General features: G+C 40.3%; 1 protein-coding gene and 1 long non-coding RNA gene across 3 annotated transcripts in view; both read right to left on the bottom strand.

Moving 5' to 3' along the window:
- Positions 1-17407, bottom strand: part of exoc6b (exocyst complex component 6B) — an 89096-nt gene extending 71689 nt beyond the window's left edge. For both annotated transcript variants that reach the window (XM_058394566.1, XM_058394564.1), the window contains exon 1: positions 17290-17407. In XM_058394566.1, coding sequence (XP_058250549.1) covers positions 17290-17378 — 89 coding nt within the window. In that variant the 5' untranslated portion in view covers positions 17379-17407. The remainder of the gene's footprint in view (positions 1-17289) is intronic.
- On the bottom strand, positions 4250-9258 carry LOC131355944 (uncharacterized). The gene is made up of 2 exons (XR_009204961.1): positions 6213-9258; positions 4250-6112 (listed from the first exon to the last, which is right to left on the bottom strand). It is a non-coding gene; the product is annotated as an uncharacterized LOC131355944 (long non-coding RNA).
- Positions 17408-19758: the final 2351 nt, after the last annotated feature.

Consider the following 19758-nt stretch of genomic DNA (forward strand, 5'->3'; position numbering starts at 1 on the left):
TAGGAAGACTATACAAAGACTAGGTAATGTCTCCCTTTGCTCTTCAAACAGCCTCATTTCTTCATGGAATGGATTTGTCAGAGATGTTGGAAACATTCCTTTGAGACACTGGATTAGGTCCACATGACTGCATCACACAATTCACATTCACGCTGTGAATCTCCTGTTCAACCACAACCCAGAAATGATCTACTGGATTCAGATCTAGTGACTGGGAACATCACTGAAGAACTCATTATGTTCATAAAAACCAGTTTGAGACGACTTTTGCATTGTGACATGGGGCATTATCATGCTGGAAGTAGCCCTAAGAACAGGGGTGGGCAATTATTTTTCCAAAAGGGCCACATGAGAAATTCGAATGATTTTAGAGGGCCGGAATATATATATATATATATATATATATATATATATATATATATATATATATATATATATATATATATATATATATATATATATATATATATATATATAATATGTACTTATTGCTTATAATATACTTAAGTAAGTTCCAATATATATGATAACCCACTATATATATATATATATATATATATATATATATATATATATATATATATATATATATATATATATATATATATATATATATATATATATATATATACACACACACACACACACACACACACATATATACATATACACACACACACACACTATATTGCCAAAAGTATTCGCTCACCCATCCAAATAATCAGAATCAGGTGTTCCAATCACTTCCATGGCCACAGGTGTATAAAATTAAGCACCTAGGCATGCAGACTGTTTTTACAAACATTTGTGAAAGAATGGGTCGCTCTCAGGAGCTCAGTGAATTCCAGCGTGGAACTGCGATAGGATGCCACCTGTGCAACAAATCCAGTCGTGAAATTTCCTCGCTCCTAAATATTCCACAGTCAACTGTCAGCTGTATTATAAGAACGTGGAAGTGTTTGGGAACGACAGCAACTCAGCCACGAAGTGGTAGGCCACGTAAACTGACGGAGCGGGGTCAGCGGATGCTGAGGCGCATAGTGCGAAGAGGTCACCAACTTTCTGCAGAGTCAATCGCTACAGACCTCCAAACTTCATGTGGCCTTCAGATTAGCTCAAGAACAGTGCACAGAGAACTTCATAGAATGGGTTTCCATGGCCGAGCAGCTGCATCCAAGCCATACATCACCAAGTGCAATGCAAAGCGTCGGATGCAGTGGTGTAAAGCACGCCGCCACTGGACTCTAGAGCAGTGGAGACGCGTTCTCTGGAGTGACGAATGACGCTTCTCCATCTGGCAATCTGATGGACGAGTCTGGGTTTGGCGGTTGCCAGGAGAACGGTACTTGTCTGACTGCATTGTGCCAAGTGTAAAGTTTGGTGGAGGGGGGATTATGGTGTGGGGTTGTTTTTCAGGAGCTGGGCTTGGCCCCTTAGTTCCAGTGAAAGGAACTCTGAATGCTTCAGCATACCAAGACATTTTGGACAATTCCATGCTCCCAACTTTGTGGGAACAGTTTGGAGCTGGCCCCTTCCTCTTCCAACATGACTGTGCACCAGTGACCAAAGCAAGGTCCATAAAGACATGGATGACCGAGTCTGGTGTGGATGAACTTGACTGGCCTGCACAGAGTCCTGACCTCAACCCGATAGAACACCTTTGGGATGAATTAGAGCGGAGACTGAGAGCCAGGCCTTCTCATCCAACATCAGTGCCTGACCTCACAAATGCGCTTCTGGAAGAATGGTCAAAAATTCCCATAAACACACTCCTAAACCTTGTGGACAGCCTTCCCAGAAGAGTTGAAGCTGTTATAGTTGCAAAGGGTGGACCGACGTCATATTGAACCCTATGGATTAGGAATGGGATGTCACTTAAGTTCATATGCGAGTCAAGGCAGGTGAGCGAATACTTTTGGCAATATAGTGTGTAATATATATATATATATATATATATATATATATATATATATATATATATATATATATATATATATATATACATACATACATATTTAATGAATAAATCACAAAAAACCTTTGATTTCAGCAAATAAATATTTAGAAGTCCATGCCTTGTTGAAAACTCTGAAACATTGAAAACATTCTGCGTCAATTTTTCTTTTTTTAACGTTAGTTGACATATTTGAGGGCTAATTTCTTGGAAGCAGTCCAACACATTCACTGACATGCATAAGCACACTGATGACGTTAATAAAGAAAAACAATAGTGGCCTTCAAAATAAAAGCCATGTTATTGCATTTTGCGCACCCATCACAAATTAATAGGCGTTGCTGTTACACCTTTACTACGAACTCACGCTGGCCAGTCAAGGGAAGTCAGTGGGCCAGATGTGGCCCGCGGGCAGTAAAATGCCCAGGTCTGCCTTAGGAGACCGTGCATTGTGGCCCTGAAGGGATTCACATGATCAGCAATAATACTCACATACTCTGTGGCATTCAAGTGATGAGTGATTGGTATTAACAGGCCCAAATTATGGTAAGAAAAACATTCCCCACACCATCACACCACCTCCACCAGCCTGCACTGATGCCAGTTTGTGACCCTGCAATCTGTGTGCCTCAGCAGAAATCCAGAATCATCATAAGAGGTTATGTTTTTTCCAGTCTTCAACAGTTCAGTTTGGGTGAATCTGTGTCCACTGCAGCCTCAGCTTTCTGTACTTGGCTGGAAGAAGTGGAACCTGATGTGATCTACTGCTGTTGTAATCCATCTGCTGCAATGTTCTGCCACTCACTGGATGTTTTTTTCTTTATTGCACAATTCTGTGTAAACTCTAGAGACTCTACACTTGTGTACACTTGAACTCTTGTGTATTCCATGAGATCAGCAGTTAAAGAAATACTCACACCAGCCTGTCTGGCACCAACACGCCACAGTCAGAAATCACTGAGATCACCTTTTTCCCTATTGTATGAATCATACTACTGCTGTACTTTTGTCTGATTAGCTAAGTGCATGAAAGAGTAAGTGTACAGGTGTTTTTTGAGGAAGTGATTTGTGAGTGTACAAAATTAACACAGTCAATACATGGACTAAAAGGACATGAATGAAACTAGAAAATGTTTTATGTGTTTTTTCTGACCACGAATAAGACTGAGGTGCAAAACTATGGTAATATGAGCTTGACTACAGCTTCAGAGGGCTGAAATTGCATGCTAACCTGTTGCGTATAAAAAAGCTCTTCAGAAACGTGTCTGTGTGAAATGGCCTTGAGGATCGTCAAAGAGAAAAGAGGAAATGTGTAGGGTTACCATGTGTATTTTATCCATCTGTTAAGCAACCTCTACATGCGCTCACTGCACTCTCTGGAAGCGTGGACGTAATAGTAGAAGGTCTAAAAGAGGAAATTGCCTTAGTGCACAAGGCACTGACCAAACAGTGAAATCTGATCAATCTCACAGCACTCAGTCAGCCAGGACAGAGTTTCCAGGTCACTCAGGTCCACAGAAAGTGGAAACGATGCATAATATATAGCTGCAGGAAAGAAACATAGAAAACATGAGAATATAAAAGGTCAGTAAAATCCCACGGCTTTAAATAAATATACTGATTGATGCACAATGATGGTTAATGAAAGTACTGGAGCCAGTATTTGTGTCATTTGTGCAAGTAGCAAACTATAGTTTCATAGCACTGCTAATATCAGAGCACTGTTTGAGAGAGCGAGAGAGAGACACAGAAAGACAGAGAGCTAGAGACAGAAACAGCTAGAGAAAGAGAGAGACAGACAGAAAAAGAGAGAGAGAGAGAGAGAGAAACAGCATATTTCTGAATACAACATATTCCTAAAATCCTTTCCTATGGCTCCAGCTAGTGATTGGTGCATTTAAATAGCAGTAAAAGTAAAGGTAAGAGTAAAGGTAATAAAAGCACTGCTAATAACTGAAGTGTAACAGTAGCAGTACATTCCTTCTTGCAAAAATTAGCAAATGTCAAAGGTTCCTAACTTGGGTCATTTTTGAGCTATATATGTAAATTTGATGTATAAATACATAAATAGGTTTAAAAAAAAAAAAAAAAAAAAAAAAAAAGGAAAACGAAACAATGATGTGTGGAAAATGGAAAACAATATATTTAATCAATACCTGGAGTAATAAATGATAAAATACATTTCTTTCAAAGATTCAACAAAGAAAAACCCGGCCACGATTGAAATAACATAGGGAATGAACAGGGGTCAGTTTAGATCCACGTTGTGCATTAGATGATGGGCAGTGATTAAAAAAAAAAAAAAAAAAAAAAAAAAAAGAGATTTTTATTCAGAAAGTAAGAAAGGACAAATGAAAATAAAAATTTGTGATGATCAAAAACAAGGAATGTCTGGAATACGATGATCAAGTTAACGATGAAATTGATTTCTTGCAAAGATAAAAACAAAAAAATTTAAAAATAAATAAATAAAACAACTCAGTAGGGTTACAATAGACCCATGTTGTGCATCAAAGGGTTCAAAATATAATCAATTCTTTCTATAATGACGTAAACCACTTCACTTGTTTGTTTTTAAAAGTAATCTCTCATTTCCAGCCAAATTACTCGGTATTATGTTGTTATAAAATGCTGGAAGTGTAAGGAACAGCACTGGCTAGTCTTAGCTACTATTAGTTTGTTTGTGCATCTTATCAGAGACAAAACAAGCTTTAAAAAATAAAAAATAAAAATAAAATAATAAATAATAATAAAAAAAAATAATAATAAAAAATAAAAAATAATTAAATTAAGGGCGGCTTCAAATAAAGAGTGTCCATTTTAAATAAAAGGAGGTCAGGCTTTAATAAAACGGTCATTCTTTAAATAAAAAACAAGGAAAGGCAAGCTAAGACTGTCTACTCTTATTCTATATAGTCTGTTTGTGTATCTTGTCTGAGACAACACATGCTAGTTAAACGAACACGGTCTGCTTCAAAACAGCTTGGGTTGCCACGTTTAAGCATTGTCTCAAAACACAACAGATAAAACATGTTTACTATCCTGGTACACGTGACTTCTATGTAATAACAGATTATGGAGAGGTTTAAATCATCCATGATCTATAAATACATCGCTCATCCCTAATTTCAGGTTTTATGACCAGTACACTTAAGACAGACTCTTAGTCCCTTCATAGCAAATCGACAAGGCTGAACTAGACCAGCAATAGAAAAGCCAGAGAAAGCAGCCAGAGAAAAGCAGATAAACACCGTAAAATCCAAACACACAACATGAGAGACGGTACCAGTCTTCACTTAACACTGGAAGTCCAGAGGAGGGATAAAGGGGAGAGGGCTAGGCAGCGCTCTCTCTCTCTCTCCCTCTCTCTGTCTCTCTCTCTCTCTTATTAAAGACTCTTCCTTTGGATTAGACCCTGCTTGCAAAGCCAGACCCACCTAATGAAAAACAACTTGGCTAGATGTCTCTATACTAGTGATCCCTGAACTGTGTTTAGTTCATTTAGTCTTTAAACAACAGAACAGTGAGATCAGTGATTGCTTTCTGGCTGATCCAGCTGTTTTAAATCGATATAAACAAGATAAATAATCGGTAATAAATCTTCTGAGTAAACAGCTCCAGGCCTGACAAAAGCAGTTTGTGGATTGTTTGTCAGTCATCATGCACTTGTGTTATTTCCACGTTGAAACTCTATGACCAAAACAAAAACATGTTGCTGCTACACAGCTAAGAACTAAAGGAAGTGATTAAGTCTATCACTGTCCTCATCTGGTAAACCTCAATAGCAAGCGATGACTGATGACAAGGAGACACTGGGAAAAAAAGAAATAGTGGAAATAATAATAATAATAATAATAATAATAATAAACACACACACACACACACACACACAGGAATAAGGAAAAGGAGCTAAAGTGCAACATGCTTGACATTGCTCCACTGCTACAAAGCATGCCAGAGGTGCCATAAGGAAATCAGGCTCAGTCCATGACTCAGAAGGGTGTGACCGTCACTGAAGTTTATGCCGTCACCCATATCTACTTTACTGTACAGCCACAAGCAATAAAATCTAGGATTTCCTCAATCCGGCACAGAATACAGCTTTGTCTTTGTTTATCTGCCAGGGTTTCCCATCTCTTGCTCTGAAGCCCGCTTTCTCTGCCGAGTTAGAAACACAAATAGACGTACTACTGGATTCAGCCAACTCAAAGAAACATCACGGTCATGTTGTTTTGCAATGCACAAGTAGTAGACTCACCCTTGCCTCCTGTGGTCAGCGGTCTTAGTAACATTCTTTCTGACCCTTGTCTCAACAGGGCCTTGGCAAAAGAGACATGGGGGAGACTTCCTGCATCGGAGATCGTATTGTTTGCGTGAATGAGGCTCTGATGTGGTGTTAACAAAAAGCGAGACAAGGTTAACAGAGACACACTCGTTTACTGACCCAGTGCACTTCGCTGCGCAACGCTATAACTGCAGCAGCGACGTAGCCAAGAACCCGAGAGTCTTCAGTGTGACCTGGTGACAACAGCAGCAGGCAAAGCAACTGTTAGCGATGCAAAACCAGAAGGCAAAGCAATGTGAAAACTTGCAAATTCTAAGCAAAGAGATGTAGCAACTAACAAATCAGGTTTATTTGAACAGTAACAGTAACGCAAGAGCACACAGAGCTATATAACTGGGTAGGATGTAATTCAGTACACAGTATAATTTGCTGGGGGAAGCAGAAGTACTGCTACTTTTACAGCACACAGAGCATAAAGCTGGGTTTTAATGGAGCTTTAAAGCACACACAAGCAGATAGTCATGTGCAAACGTGTATGGAGAACAAGAAGGCAAGGGGAGCAGTCTGTCTGAATTAGGAAAAAAACAGTTTAATGTTGTTTAACATGGTTGAGCAAGACCCGCTCTGTCACAAGCAGAACACTGAATGACGAAGAAGATTATTAGTTAAATAAAGAAAAGCAGAAGATAAAACACTAATATGTTACTAAAAAAAGTAAGCAAAAGAAGTAACAACATATCAATGAGGCGTATGAGCATTAAGAAAAAACAAAAGCTTAAGGAAATATACCGAATGTTTATGATCATGAAGCTGAATCCCAATAATACAACAGCTATCAATGGTCATGAACCAAAAAAGCCAATCTGGCCATGCTTTCTGGCTAGGACAGCTAGCAGATGGCACTTTTCTTCCTAGATCCTCTGCCCTGTGACGCCACATGAACAGATTGAAACGTCGCAGTTGGCTGGCATCATCCCACCTCAGTAACCGTCGCGTAATTGGGAAGACTGGTGGGTGGGAATTGGCTAGGACTAAATTGGGAAGAAAAAGAAAAACTAAACTGTTTACATTTCAGACATATATTACATTTGTTTTCATGTTATTAAACTAGAGTGGAAATTTCTCAGGTTTGTGAGGATGGTTAGTTTAGTATTGTCTATGTGATACAGTTTAGATAAAGAAGATCCATTTCAATCCAGATTTCAAGTATCATATGCTTTTATTTGAGATAAACTTCCTTAATTGCAATTTAAACTGGTTATTATTAGATTATAAGAAAATCAGTACAGTTACAAAATATGAAGCTGTTCCTCAGGGGTTTTCTTGCAATATATTACTGCAGAAAAAAAACAAAAAGTCAAAAGATTTTATTTATAAGCCACATTTATTAATCTATTTGTATATTAATTCATTTCCATAATCAGCGATTAAAATAGGAGGGTTTTTACAACCATAAACCAAACACTACCAAATCTCAGGTTCAGTTTTCCTCCTCCACAGTGAAACAGTGTGGTTCCAGATGTTGGTCCCTACTTACAAGTCAAGGTCAGTCAAGGTCCCATTGTGCTGCTATGCTATGCTACTTTTGTCAGTTTTTCTTGTAAATAGTCTTTTGTTTGTATCCAGCTATGCATCTATATATCTATTTTCTACAGCACTTTTCCTACACAGGGTCACACTGAACCTGGAGTCTATACCTGAAGATGAGGGGCACTATGAACAATATAGAGATGGTAGTCAGCCTACAGAGCAAGTCTTTGGACTAGGGAAGGAGACCAGAGTACCCAGTGGAAACGCTTGGGGAAAACATGAAAACGCCATACACACACACACACACAGAGAGGAACCGAACCCCCAACCTCTGGAGGTATATTGTACACTTTAAACCTGTTTAATAGCCTGCAAAGTTAGTGAAGCGCAATACACTGATTAGGATCATTCTAACATTTCATACGCCTTTCCTAATCTCATTTTCATTTCTCATGTGATGTGTAGTCACACGAATGCCTTTGTATGTGTAGCTTGTAATGATACCATGGCGACTGGCAGAAATGTCATTTTGTTTAAGCAAAACAAAATGGAAGAATCACTGCGGATCATTACATCATATCAATTACACTGACCTATTATCGACTGTACAGATGACCACACAAGCGCTTTGTCGATTTGTTTTTTCTGGAAAAAGCAAAAAAGAAACACGTCTATCAGCTCATGTTTCAACCACGTCCAAATAAATAAATAATTACTTTATCCACCCAGTCTCAGTTCCTGTCTATGCTCCACCTCTGTGATAAAGATGTTGCTTTTGTAAGGATCTTGGCAAGCTTTTAAATTGTTTGTTCAAAATTCCTCAGGGGCACACAGGGAGAGAGAGAGAGAGAGAGAGAGACAGATTTCCCTATCCGTTTCCACTGATTCCAACATCTGCATGTCGTCTTTTCCACTGTTGGGAAAAAATGTTCCAGGGTTGTTGTCTCTTTTTCTCTCTTCCTCCTACCTGAAATGATGGATCACACCACTCCCACACCTGTACAGACAGATTTAGGGCACAATGCATTTTACTTTCAACAACTTAATCGACTTAAGTTGAAGTGAATTGATCGTGAGCTCAGCTGCCTGGCTGATTTTTCTATTACTGTCTCTGGTGCTTTAAGCCCCCAGCTTCCAGGTTCTGTGTGAACTGCGGTGCCTTTTAGCTATTTTTGAGTCTGTGTCTCATTTTAAAATAACAACTAAAGCAGAGTTTTGATCTAGTTTATTTGGCATTCATGCTGGTGCTCATATTTTAATCTAGATATTTCATTAATATGAGATGCAAAATCAGCAAGTTCTCAATAATAATAATAATAATAATAATTTTAAACTTTAATTAAATACTGGCTTGTAATGTTTAATAGTGAGGTTAAAATGCTCACCCCAGATATACTAAAAGTACAACAGAGACCTGCAGAGACAGACAGTAACACTGACACAGAGAGAGAGAGAGAGAGAGAGAGAGGCAGAGCAGAGAGAGAGAGAGGCAGAGCAGAGAGAGAGACAGAGAGAGAGAGAGAGAGAGGCAGAGAGACAGGCAGAGAGAGAGAGAGAGAGAGAGAGAGAGAGAGAGAGGCACACACACAGAGAGAGAGAGAGAGAGAGGCAGGCAGACAGGCAGAGAGAGAGGCACACACAGAGAGAGAGACAGAGAGAGAGAGAGAGAGAGAGAGAGAGAGAGAGAGAGAGAGAGAGAGAGAGAGAGAGAGGCACACACACACAGAGAGAGAGAGGCAGAGAGAGAGAGAGAGAGAGAGAGAGAGAGAGAGAGAGAGAGAGAGAGAGAGAGAGAGAGAGAGAGAGGCACACACACACAGAGAGAGAGAGGCAGAGAGAGAGAGAGAGAGAGAGGGGCAGAGAGAGACCATGCCTAAGCAAGCTTGGATGTTTGATAGAATTTAGGATACTTCATTATTTTCAGTGCACTGTGTACACACACTCCTGATTTATAGTCACCATTCCACCTAGCAGCATAGTTTCAGAAGATGAGAGGAAACCGGACAATCCAAATAAAACACACACAGAGAAATGTAAAAGTGCAGCCATGAGCACCCAGGAACAGCCATGAGGACACCTTAAGGAGGCGACACTACCCGCCGCACCACCATACCCTCCAACCTTTGACCTGTCGGAGCTAATAATCCTGACACCCTGTTTCACCATGAAGAAAGAAACACAGAGACATCAGCATGCTCATATTTCTGCAGCGTAGCCTTGAAGAAAAATAAAGAAAGCATCACACTGTGAAATCGTTTCATTAATTTGTTCCACATTTTTATTCCGCATTTACTTAATATCCAAACAAGATAAAGCCTCGATGTTTCTATTAGTGTTTCCTACCACGAAAATGTGAGACTATAAAGTGCAAAAAAATAAAAAACCTGTCACAAATAATCACATCACGATTTCGGTGTTGAACAACTGAAACAGAATTGATTAGGAATGTGCAAACCTTCAGCAACAGCAGCTTTCAGTCATAAAGGCTGAGTCACTGTAGCACTGCGCCTGTGTAATGAAGCTGAAAGCTGAGATTCACTCCATTACTGCCACAGGATTAACTCTCCAGGCCTAATTGTGGCAGCCATACTGTGAGGGAAACGGCACAACTGAGACATCTGAAATAGCTAAAAAAAAGACAGCAACGACCGGCTATCAAGCATTTGTAACTCGTCCCAGATCCTAAGTTACACTAATGTGTCTCACCACCTGGCTATAAGAGTGTGTGCAGACGCGTTCAAGCGCAGAATTCATAAAGGGAAGAGACGGTTCGGCGTCAGCGCGTCTGAGCTTGTCGTGGCATTCCTGTGTATTACGGCTTCAGATCATTCGTGTGAGCTAAATCAATCAGAGCTTGTCTGGGATCTGCTCTCAGGCCTGTCCGTGCAGATACGTGCACCGCCTGACACAAGCTTCTTGCCCTTCAGGGAGCGGTGTGGTGACTCAGTCTCTATTACTGCACTATATTTGCTTCAATGAAGTTGAATAGGAAAGCATAGATAGTTGGTGTCAAAGGTTATGAGCTAGCTCTGATCAAATGCTGCAATTCCAATCAGAGCAGTATATTACAGACACTGAAATGCCATCACACCAGATACTGCTGCCTGTAAAGAAACCGAAAGGCTCTGGTGTTTGTGTGGAACTGGACAAATTCACATCTCTGGACTAGCTTTGGAAAGACTAGACAGAGAGCAGAACGGGAGAACTGACTCACTGACACCCAACAACACAGCAGGAGCTAACTGGCTTAAAGCTCGCTCTCCCTCACACTCACACACACACACACACAGCAAACACACACCATACATAGCACATACACACAGCATATATACACAAACACACGGCACATATACACAGATGAGAGAGACACAGAGAGAGAGAGAGAGAGAGAGAGAGAGAGAGAGTCACACAGAGAGAGTGAGAGTCAGAAAGACACAGACACACAGAGAGAGAGAGAGAGAGAGAGAGAGAGAGAGAGAGAGTCACACAGAGAGAGTGAGAGTCAGAAAGACACAGACACAGAGAGAGAGAGAGCGAGAGAGAGAAAGAGAGAGAGACAGTCAGACACAGAGCGAGAAAGACAGACATACAGACACAGAGAGAGAGACAGACAGACAGACAAAGAAGAGAGAGAGAGACAGGCACACACACAGACACACACACACACAGAGAGAGAGAGAGACACACAAAGAGAGAGAGACAGGCACACACAGACACACAAAGAGAGAGAGCGAGAGAGAGAAAGAGAGACAGACAGACAGACACAGAGAGAGACACAGAGAGGGAAAGCGAAAGAGAGAGACACACACACACAGACATGCCTTGAGCTTTGAAGGCTTCTTCTCAGAGGTAGATGAAAATAGCCTAACCCAGGCGTGTGCACACTGACAGCTGATGTGACTTGCGTCTGGCGGTCTGGTAAACTCATTCACATGCTGCTGGAGTTTGGGCGTTTTCTATTCTATAAGCAGTTCTACATGCTAAAGGATTATGTGACCTGAAACATATTTCTCATGTGCATGCATCTAAAGAAGTAAAGTGATGACATTACACTACACACATAAAGCCTAATAATGCTCAAATGCAAAGCCAGAAAATTGCACTTAAAGATGTCTTTCTAATTCCTCTGAAAGCTGCTGCTGAGAGCGGAGATTTTCTTAATGGATGAAAAGGTTCAATGAGAAATAGAGACATCTGCATCAGACCCAGCAGTCTCCATCTCATCACCTCAGGTAAACGTTCAGCTTTTTTCCCAGCTGGAATTTTTTTTAGAAATGGAAAACCAATTACAAAATAAATCGATTCAGTTGGTCAGAACCAATATATTAAAAGAAGAAGAAAAAAACAAATATTACCACCATTTCAGGGATAAGGAGAGAAAACAGGGAGGAGGGAAAGAAATTTATCAGCTGTATAGACTGGGAGCAGAAACGCTATTTCAGGAAAAGCTTTTTCAGGATTTTTTTGGCTGACTAGAGAAATGTGCTAAATAAATAAATAAATAAATAAATAAATAAGATGATGAAAATTCTGACCTAAACTCATGAACTACTCAAACAGCAAATTCTTGTAAATGAATGTATATAAATATTCTCTGACATCCTTAATTAAAACAGTTAACTGATGCTTCCTATATACATTCACTGGCCAGTTTAATAGGAACCCCTGCACGTTTAAGCAGTTATCTAACCAGCCAATCATGTGACATCAGCTCAAAGCAGACACAGATACAAGACCAGAGCTGTCAGTCACATCACACATCAGAAAAAGGGGAAAATGTATGATCTCTGTGACTTGGCATGGTCGTTGGTACAAAATGGGCTGGTATTAGTATTTCAGAAAACTGATCTCACACAAGAGTCTACACAGAATTGTGCGAAAAATAAAAAATTTATCCTGTGAACAGGGGGTTTGAAGGCTGGAACACCTTGTTGATGAGAGAGAAAAAGTCAAAGTCATCACTCTTTATAGCTATGTTGAACAAGGAAGCATCTCAGCATGCAAAACATATCAAAGCTTGAGATGGATGAGCTACAACAACAGAAACCCACATTTAGAAACAAGCCATCATAGGCACAGACTCAAAAAAACTGGACAGCTAAAGACTGGAAATGTGTTTGTTGTTGTTGGGTTTGTTTTCTGTGCAGTTTAGGTAGACCTGTAATATGAGGAGCACAGTGTTCCTTGTATGGAGCTATTAGGAAAAATACAAAAAATATGACCGTAGCTTTCTCCAGCTGGGGTTTTTGTTGCTGGAACAGCTTCTCTAGTGTGTTCTTTGTGTAGACGTGTTAGCCAAACCATGCAAAGTGAAGCGTCGTTTAGAAAAAACCTGACTCCGAGGTACTGGAATTATTTTCCAAATGGAAATGTACTAGTCTAGAGTAAACCAAACATTAAAACACTGAACAGTTCAAGTGCTGTCGTTCACAATAAGCATTCTATTCCCATGGATTTCTGCTTATCTGTTAGAAGAATAAGTTTATAACAGAGAGAAAAATAGTAATCTTTCTTAAGCCATGAGATGCAGATGCTCTGATCCAGTCGTCTAGCCATCACAATTTGGTCCTTGTCAAACTCACTCAAATCCTTACACTTGCCCATTTTTCCTGCTTCTAACACATGGACAAAATGTTCACTTGCTGCCTAATATATCCCACCCACTAACAGGTGCCATGATGAGGAGATAATCAGTGTTATTCACTTCACCTCTCACTGCTCATAATGTTATGCCTGATTGGTGTATAAATGCATCATTATCATACTAGATGAAGGAGAAGCAGTGTATGATCTTTGACATGAATCATTTGTTCTCTACTCCCATTCACTCTCTATATATTTGCAAAACGTTTATTTTTCCACCATGGTCAATGTGACTCATGTCGCCAGATGTTCTCTAGCTCTCACTGAAAATGAATGCTGTTTTGTCACTGCGAGTCGCTGTACGTGTGAATTGTGTGTGTACGAGGGCTTTAGTTTCAAAAAGGTCGAGAAACCCTGTGTTAGGCTATAAGTGAGAGAGTCTGGTGAGTGCTGCGTGTTTGTGTGAGCATGACTCCGCAGGACAAAGTGTTTGCTATGGGTGAAGGGAAACAAAGCATAAGACGTCATATACCGTGAGGACAATAGCTGCATGGGGCAAACAAATATGAAATCATACGAGGTCGAGTTCTGACTGCATTGTACAACGTTAACATAAACAAGCAAACGACATGGAGCAATCTGAATCACAGCTACTCCGCTGTAGAGCAAAACTGGGTTCATATAGCCATCAGAAGAAGCTTTAAGTAACTCTAGGAGACTTATTCTGAGCTGCTACTCCACAGCACCTGCACTGGCAGTTTGTAGAAACACTGCATCACTCAGATCCACTGTTCTTTTGTCGGGCTGCTAGTGTGTGTGTTCAGAAAACACGCATGATGACTAGATTCACATTCTTTCGTGATTTTAAGCAACAAACATTCATTTAAGTGTAATGTTCATTTAAAAGTGATGATTGTGATCTGACTTATATTATACACCGGTCCATCTACAATCAGCTCTCATTGGGGACACAAATGACAAAACCAGTCAAGCTGGCACCTCCTTCTTCAACGTGAACGAATTCAAGTTGTTTCCTTCTTAACTGACTGAATAAACCGCGTGTGTGTATGCTTACTGATATGAACTTCAGCAAGGTGCCTTCTATAACGTACGACTTTTAGAAAGCATCTGATTGGACAGAAAGACTGATGAGAAGTGCAGAATGATGGCATTAAAGCTGCTGATGTGTGTTAGGGCTAAGAGAGACTTATTTTGAAACGCATACGTCTTAATGCAAATTGTCATTGTTTCTAGCTTATAGATAACCTTAAGACTAATGCATTCATACTAAAAGCCACAAGATTTCCATTTTGATTTCATGGGGACTTTTAGAGAGAGCAGAAAAATAAGGCTGATGTTTACAGCTGTAATAAAATAAGTGATGAGACTTGTTTCAGGGGTATTCCACAATAGTAAAGGTAATTGTAAACAGATAACATGATTTAAAGAATGTTATTTCAGTGATATAAGAGGAGTAGAACACTGTCTTGTGCTGTTAATGGAAAACATTCTAGCATCTGGTGAACGATGCAGCATCCCTTCAGGCTTTATTCCTTACTTTTTTTTGTCAGAAGGTGTTGGTTCATTTTCTAGAACAATAGTTGTGTCATTTTCCTGCTAATGACCTCACCAAACACTACAGTACACTTTTGAAGAATTTAGCCATCTTTCTTAAAGCAACCCAGTGACAGGGCTTACAATGTGAATCCATTTAGTTGTTGGGGCGTGCCACCACAGAAATGACTAACGTCTGCTTGTTAGATAATAACCAGCTCCGAATGGAGTCTAGTAATTACCGCAATTCTGACATGAGTTGAACACTATTAATAACATACTCCAGGAAATTAGAAAATATGATCCAGTGTATTAAATGATCTGCTTTGTCACTGACAAAAATAATCCTGTTCAGAGAGCTCTCATTACAAAGGCACAGCAGAGAGGCACAAGATGGACCAGGTCCGCCCTGGCTATCGCACAAGTCACTCCAATGAGTAAGTGAAAATATGAAGTCTTTATCAGTGTGCAACACACACACACGGCACTAAGTCCATAAACTAAAATTAGCCGCGGCTTCTCACCAGTGTATGAATACTACATTGTGCTACTGTTTGCATGATTCACATTAGCTCTGCTCAGCAACATGAAAACATAATTCTAGGTAAGTAGAACGAATTTATATATAGAAAAAGGATATGTTATAAATATTACAAGATATCTACATAAAACAAGCCTTTACTTCGTCACATGTACATTACAGCACAGTGAAATCCTTTTCTTCACATATCCAGTCTTAGTAAGTTGGGGTCTGAGTGTAGGATCAGCTATGATACAGCCTCCACTGGAGCAGAGAGGATTAAGGGCCTTGCTCAAGGGCCCAACTGTGGCAACATGTCAGTGCTGAGGCTTCAACCCCTGACCTTCTGATCGACAACCCTGAGCCTTAACCACTTGAGACATGGCTTCAACGCTAGATATTTATTGTGTTACTGTCTGGTTTCAAACCGAGGACCTTTCTCGAGTAAGGCTTTGGAAAGTAAGTAAGTTAGATATGATGTGTATACACTGTACTGAGCAGGGTTCAAGCTGTGTCAGTGATTCATACAGCATTTTCAGCTAACTGGAAACAGTAGACCATCCAGGTCCTAATCCTGATCTCAGACACTAATTCGGATGAACAGTAAGAAACTCGGGCGTGCTTAGTATTGTGTAGATTTACAATTTCCATTACCTGGAACTAAGAGGCCTTAACATATTCCAGTTTGACAACATACTGAACAAAATTTGAGTTTTATAAACAGAGTTTGTTGAGGTTGGAGTTGTCTTTGTCACATATACATTACTGCACAGTGAAATTCTTTCTACGCATATCCCATCCTTGGGGGTTGGGGGTCAGAGACATGATGCAGCACCCCTGGAGCAGGGTGGGTTGGGGGCCTTGCTCAAGGGCCAAACGATGGCAGCTTGGTGGTGCTGGGGATTGAACCCTGATATTCTGATCAACTACCCAGTGCCTTAGACCTGAGCTACCACCTCTACCAGGAAGAACTTTTCAGTTTTCTGCAACTCACTAATGCTCTTGCAGCTGAATGAGCACAAACCCCTCGTGTCATGCTCTACAATCTAATGGAAAGCCTTCCCAGAAGAGTGGCGCTTATTAGAAACTAAATCTGGAATGGGATGTTCAACAAGCTCGTGTGTGTGAGAGATGATCGGGTGTACGGATACTTTTGGCTATAGTGTCAAACAACTGAGCTGCATGATGCATTTCGGTCATTCATATCGAACAACAGATACAAGAATCGTCTTGTACTTTCACTGTGCACAAACCTGCCTGACCCGAGAAGAGGACATTTCCAAAGTTAACCGGCCTCATGAATAGTGTGCACGATGAAAATCAGTGAGATCTTTCAGATGCATGAAGCAGGACACGTGTTTGCAGTCAGAGAGCGCTTGATACTGGTACATAAACAATTGCAGGAAATGACCAGCGCATCTGAGACAACACATTATCCAACATTCATTAGGAAGTTAGGGAAACTCTCTGGCGCTTACTTCACTAACATGATCACAGAGGGCTCTCTCTCTCTCTCTCTCTCCCATTTGTGTGTGTGTGTGTGTGTGTGTGTGTGTTTATTACGACCACTGGCGTGCTTAAAGAGAGGAGTCTGCACGTGCTATGTGATATGAATACTAAGCCTGCTCTCTTTGCTCTGTGTGTGTGTGTGTGTGTGTGTGTGTGTTAATTGTTAGCAGTGAGAGAGCTGCTTAGCCAGCTGCTAGCTGCATGACAAGTTAAGGGAAGAATCTTTGGAAGTCTGCGAAGAGTTACCGCGAGAGAACAAGACAACATTTTCATACACTTTCTCTCTCCACCCTGTAACTTAGCCGACACAGGAGAAGAGAACCACGCGCTACACGTCTTTAACCGCAGACTTACCGGAGTGTGGGACCGATACAGTTTGTGTCAGTGCTTTCAATCTCCCGGAGGATCCGCTCATGTTCCGCTGCGGTCTCTGCGCTCGCCATCTTCAACTCCAACCGTAACGCCGCGCGCTGACGTCACTCCGCAGAAAAAAGGGGGGGGCGCGCAGGGGAGGGAGAGGAGGAGGAGGGGGGTGCTTCCGGGATCAACTTAAGTTGACTGGGTTGTAACTGGAAAATATACTATATGATGGAAAAGTACATGAAGTTGTTGTTATTATTATTATTATTATTATTATTATTATTATTATTATACTAATATACTAACAATTTTAAGCAGTGTTGTTTTTTGTAGTTAACCCCAAATCAGTGTGACTGGAAATCAGTGCAAATGTATTTAACAAAAATAGTAGTTTATGTACTTTAACATTATAGATAAAACCTTATAGATAAAAATTGGTTTTCTTCCACCTCTCATAAAGAAGGACTGTCTATGTTAAATTTCCCTTTGGCACCTTTGGGGTGTGTGTGTGTGTGTGTGCACCCAGAATGTTTTCCCACCTCATGCCCAGTGATCCCAGGATAATGTACTTTAACATTATAGATGAAACCTTATAGATAAACACATGTTGCTCCAGTCTGGGTTTCCTCCAGGTTCTCTGGTTTTCTTCCACCTCTCATAAAGAAGGACTGTCTATGTTAAATTGCCCTTTGGCACCCTTGGGGTGTGTGTGTAACAACAGAGAGGCCGAGTGAAAAAGACAGATGCGTTTCTGATGCATTGTAATGCTCTGCATGCTGTGTTATTGGCGTTTTTACTCTCTCTGATTAATGCATGACCGGACCGGACAGCTAAAACCCCAACTGATCATAGCTTTTTATTTTGTCACTGATTAACGAATAATATTTTATACAATCGACAAAAAGAAGTCCCAGTTTTTAACACCTACCATATGGTTCATTATGTAAACATTGGAGGATTTTTTTGTATTGTGTGTGTGTGTGTGTGTGTGTGGACCCAGGATGTTTTCCCACCTCATGCCCAGTGATCTCAAGATAAATTCCAGATTGTGCCTACTGAATATCTGTGCCTACTGAATATTTAATTAATTATATTAATTCATTCATTCATTCATTTAACCACTGCATTTATATAGTTATCTTAATTTTACATTTAGTTTGTATATTTTTGTGAATAGGAGTTGTATATTGTACATACACCCCAATCAGCCATAACATTATGTTTCCTGCACAGAGCTGCATGCTAAATCCAACTAAACCTCTTTGGGATGAAGTGGAACTCTCCAGCCCAGGCCCCTTTACCCAGTATCTTGTGGAAAGCCTTCCCAGAAAAGTGTTTATAACAGCAAATGAGGAATAAATCAGGAATGGGATATTTAACAGTCACATATAGGTGAATGGCCAGGTGTTCACATTTTTTGTCTATATGCATGTGTTTTATTTGCAAATTGTGGCTACTTCATATCAGAATAAAACAGCAACATATCCAGGGGTTATCAGAGAATGGACATCAGAACCTAATGCTATTACTATATGGGCTTCATTGTAGCTCTATATTTATATAGCATTTATGGGACAAAATACCTACAAGACAGCTATATTTTGATCAACATAGGTTAGATATTCAATAAATTTAGATGAACTGCATAGCAGTTGTAGAGGCAAAAGTATTTCAGATGTGATACTTTGAACAGTAGTGACATCTAGTGTTTGGAAACCTTTAATCAAATCCTGAAATTAAATCCATTATTTAAACGTGTAGTTTCCATATATCACTTACACTATATTGCCAAAAGTTTTGGGACACTCCTCCAAATCATTGAATTCAGGTGTTGTTTTTCAGGGGTTGGGCTTGGCCCCTTAGTTCCAGTGAAAGGAACTCTTAATGCTTCAGTATACCAAGACATTTTGGACAATTTCATGCTCCCAAGTTTGTGGGAACAGTTTGGGGATGACCGCTTCCTGTTCCAACATGACTGCACACCAGTGCACAAAGCAAGGTCCATAAAGACATGGATGTGAGAGTTTGGTGTGGAGGAACTTAACTGGCCTGCACCTCAACTTGAGTCCTGACCTCAACCTGATTATAAGACTGCGAGACAGGCCAAAACTTGATCGTCTGCCTTTATATGCACATGAATGTAATATGGAGTTGGACCACCCTTTGCAGCTATAACAGCTTCAACACTTCTGGAAAGGCTTTCCACAAGGTTTAGGAGTGTGTTTATGGGAATTTTTGACCATTACACTAGAAGTGCATTTGCGAGGTCAGGCACTGATGTTGGATGAGAAGACCTGGCTCGCAGTCTCTGCTCTAATTCATCCCAAAGGTGTTCTATCAGGTTGAGGTCAGGACAGTCAAGTTCCTCCACACCATGAACTTGTCCAAAATGTCTTGTTATGCTGAAGCATTAAGAGTTCCTTTCACTGGAACTAAGGGACCAAGCCCAACCCCTGAAAAACA

Source organism: Hemibagrus wyckioides, linkage group LG07 (genome assembly GCF_019097595.1).
Source record: "Hemibagrus wyckioides isolate EC202008001 linkage group LG07, SWU_Hwy_1.0, whole genome shotgun sequence".
Lineage (NCBI taxonomy): Eukaryota > Metazoa > Chordata > Actinopteri > Siluriformes > Bagridae > Hemibagrus > Hemibagrus wyckioides.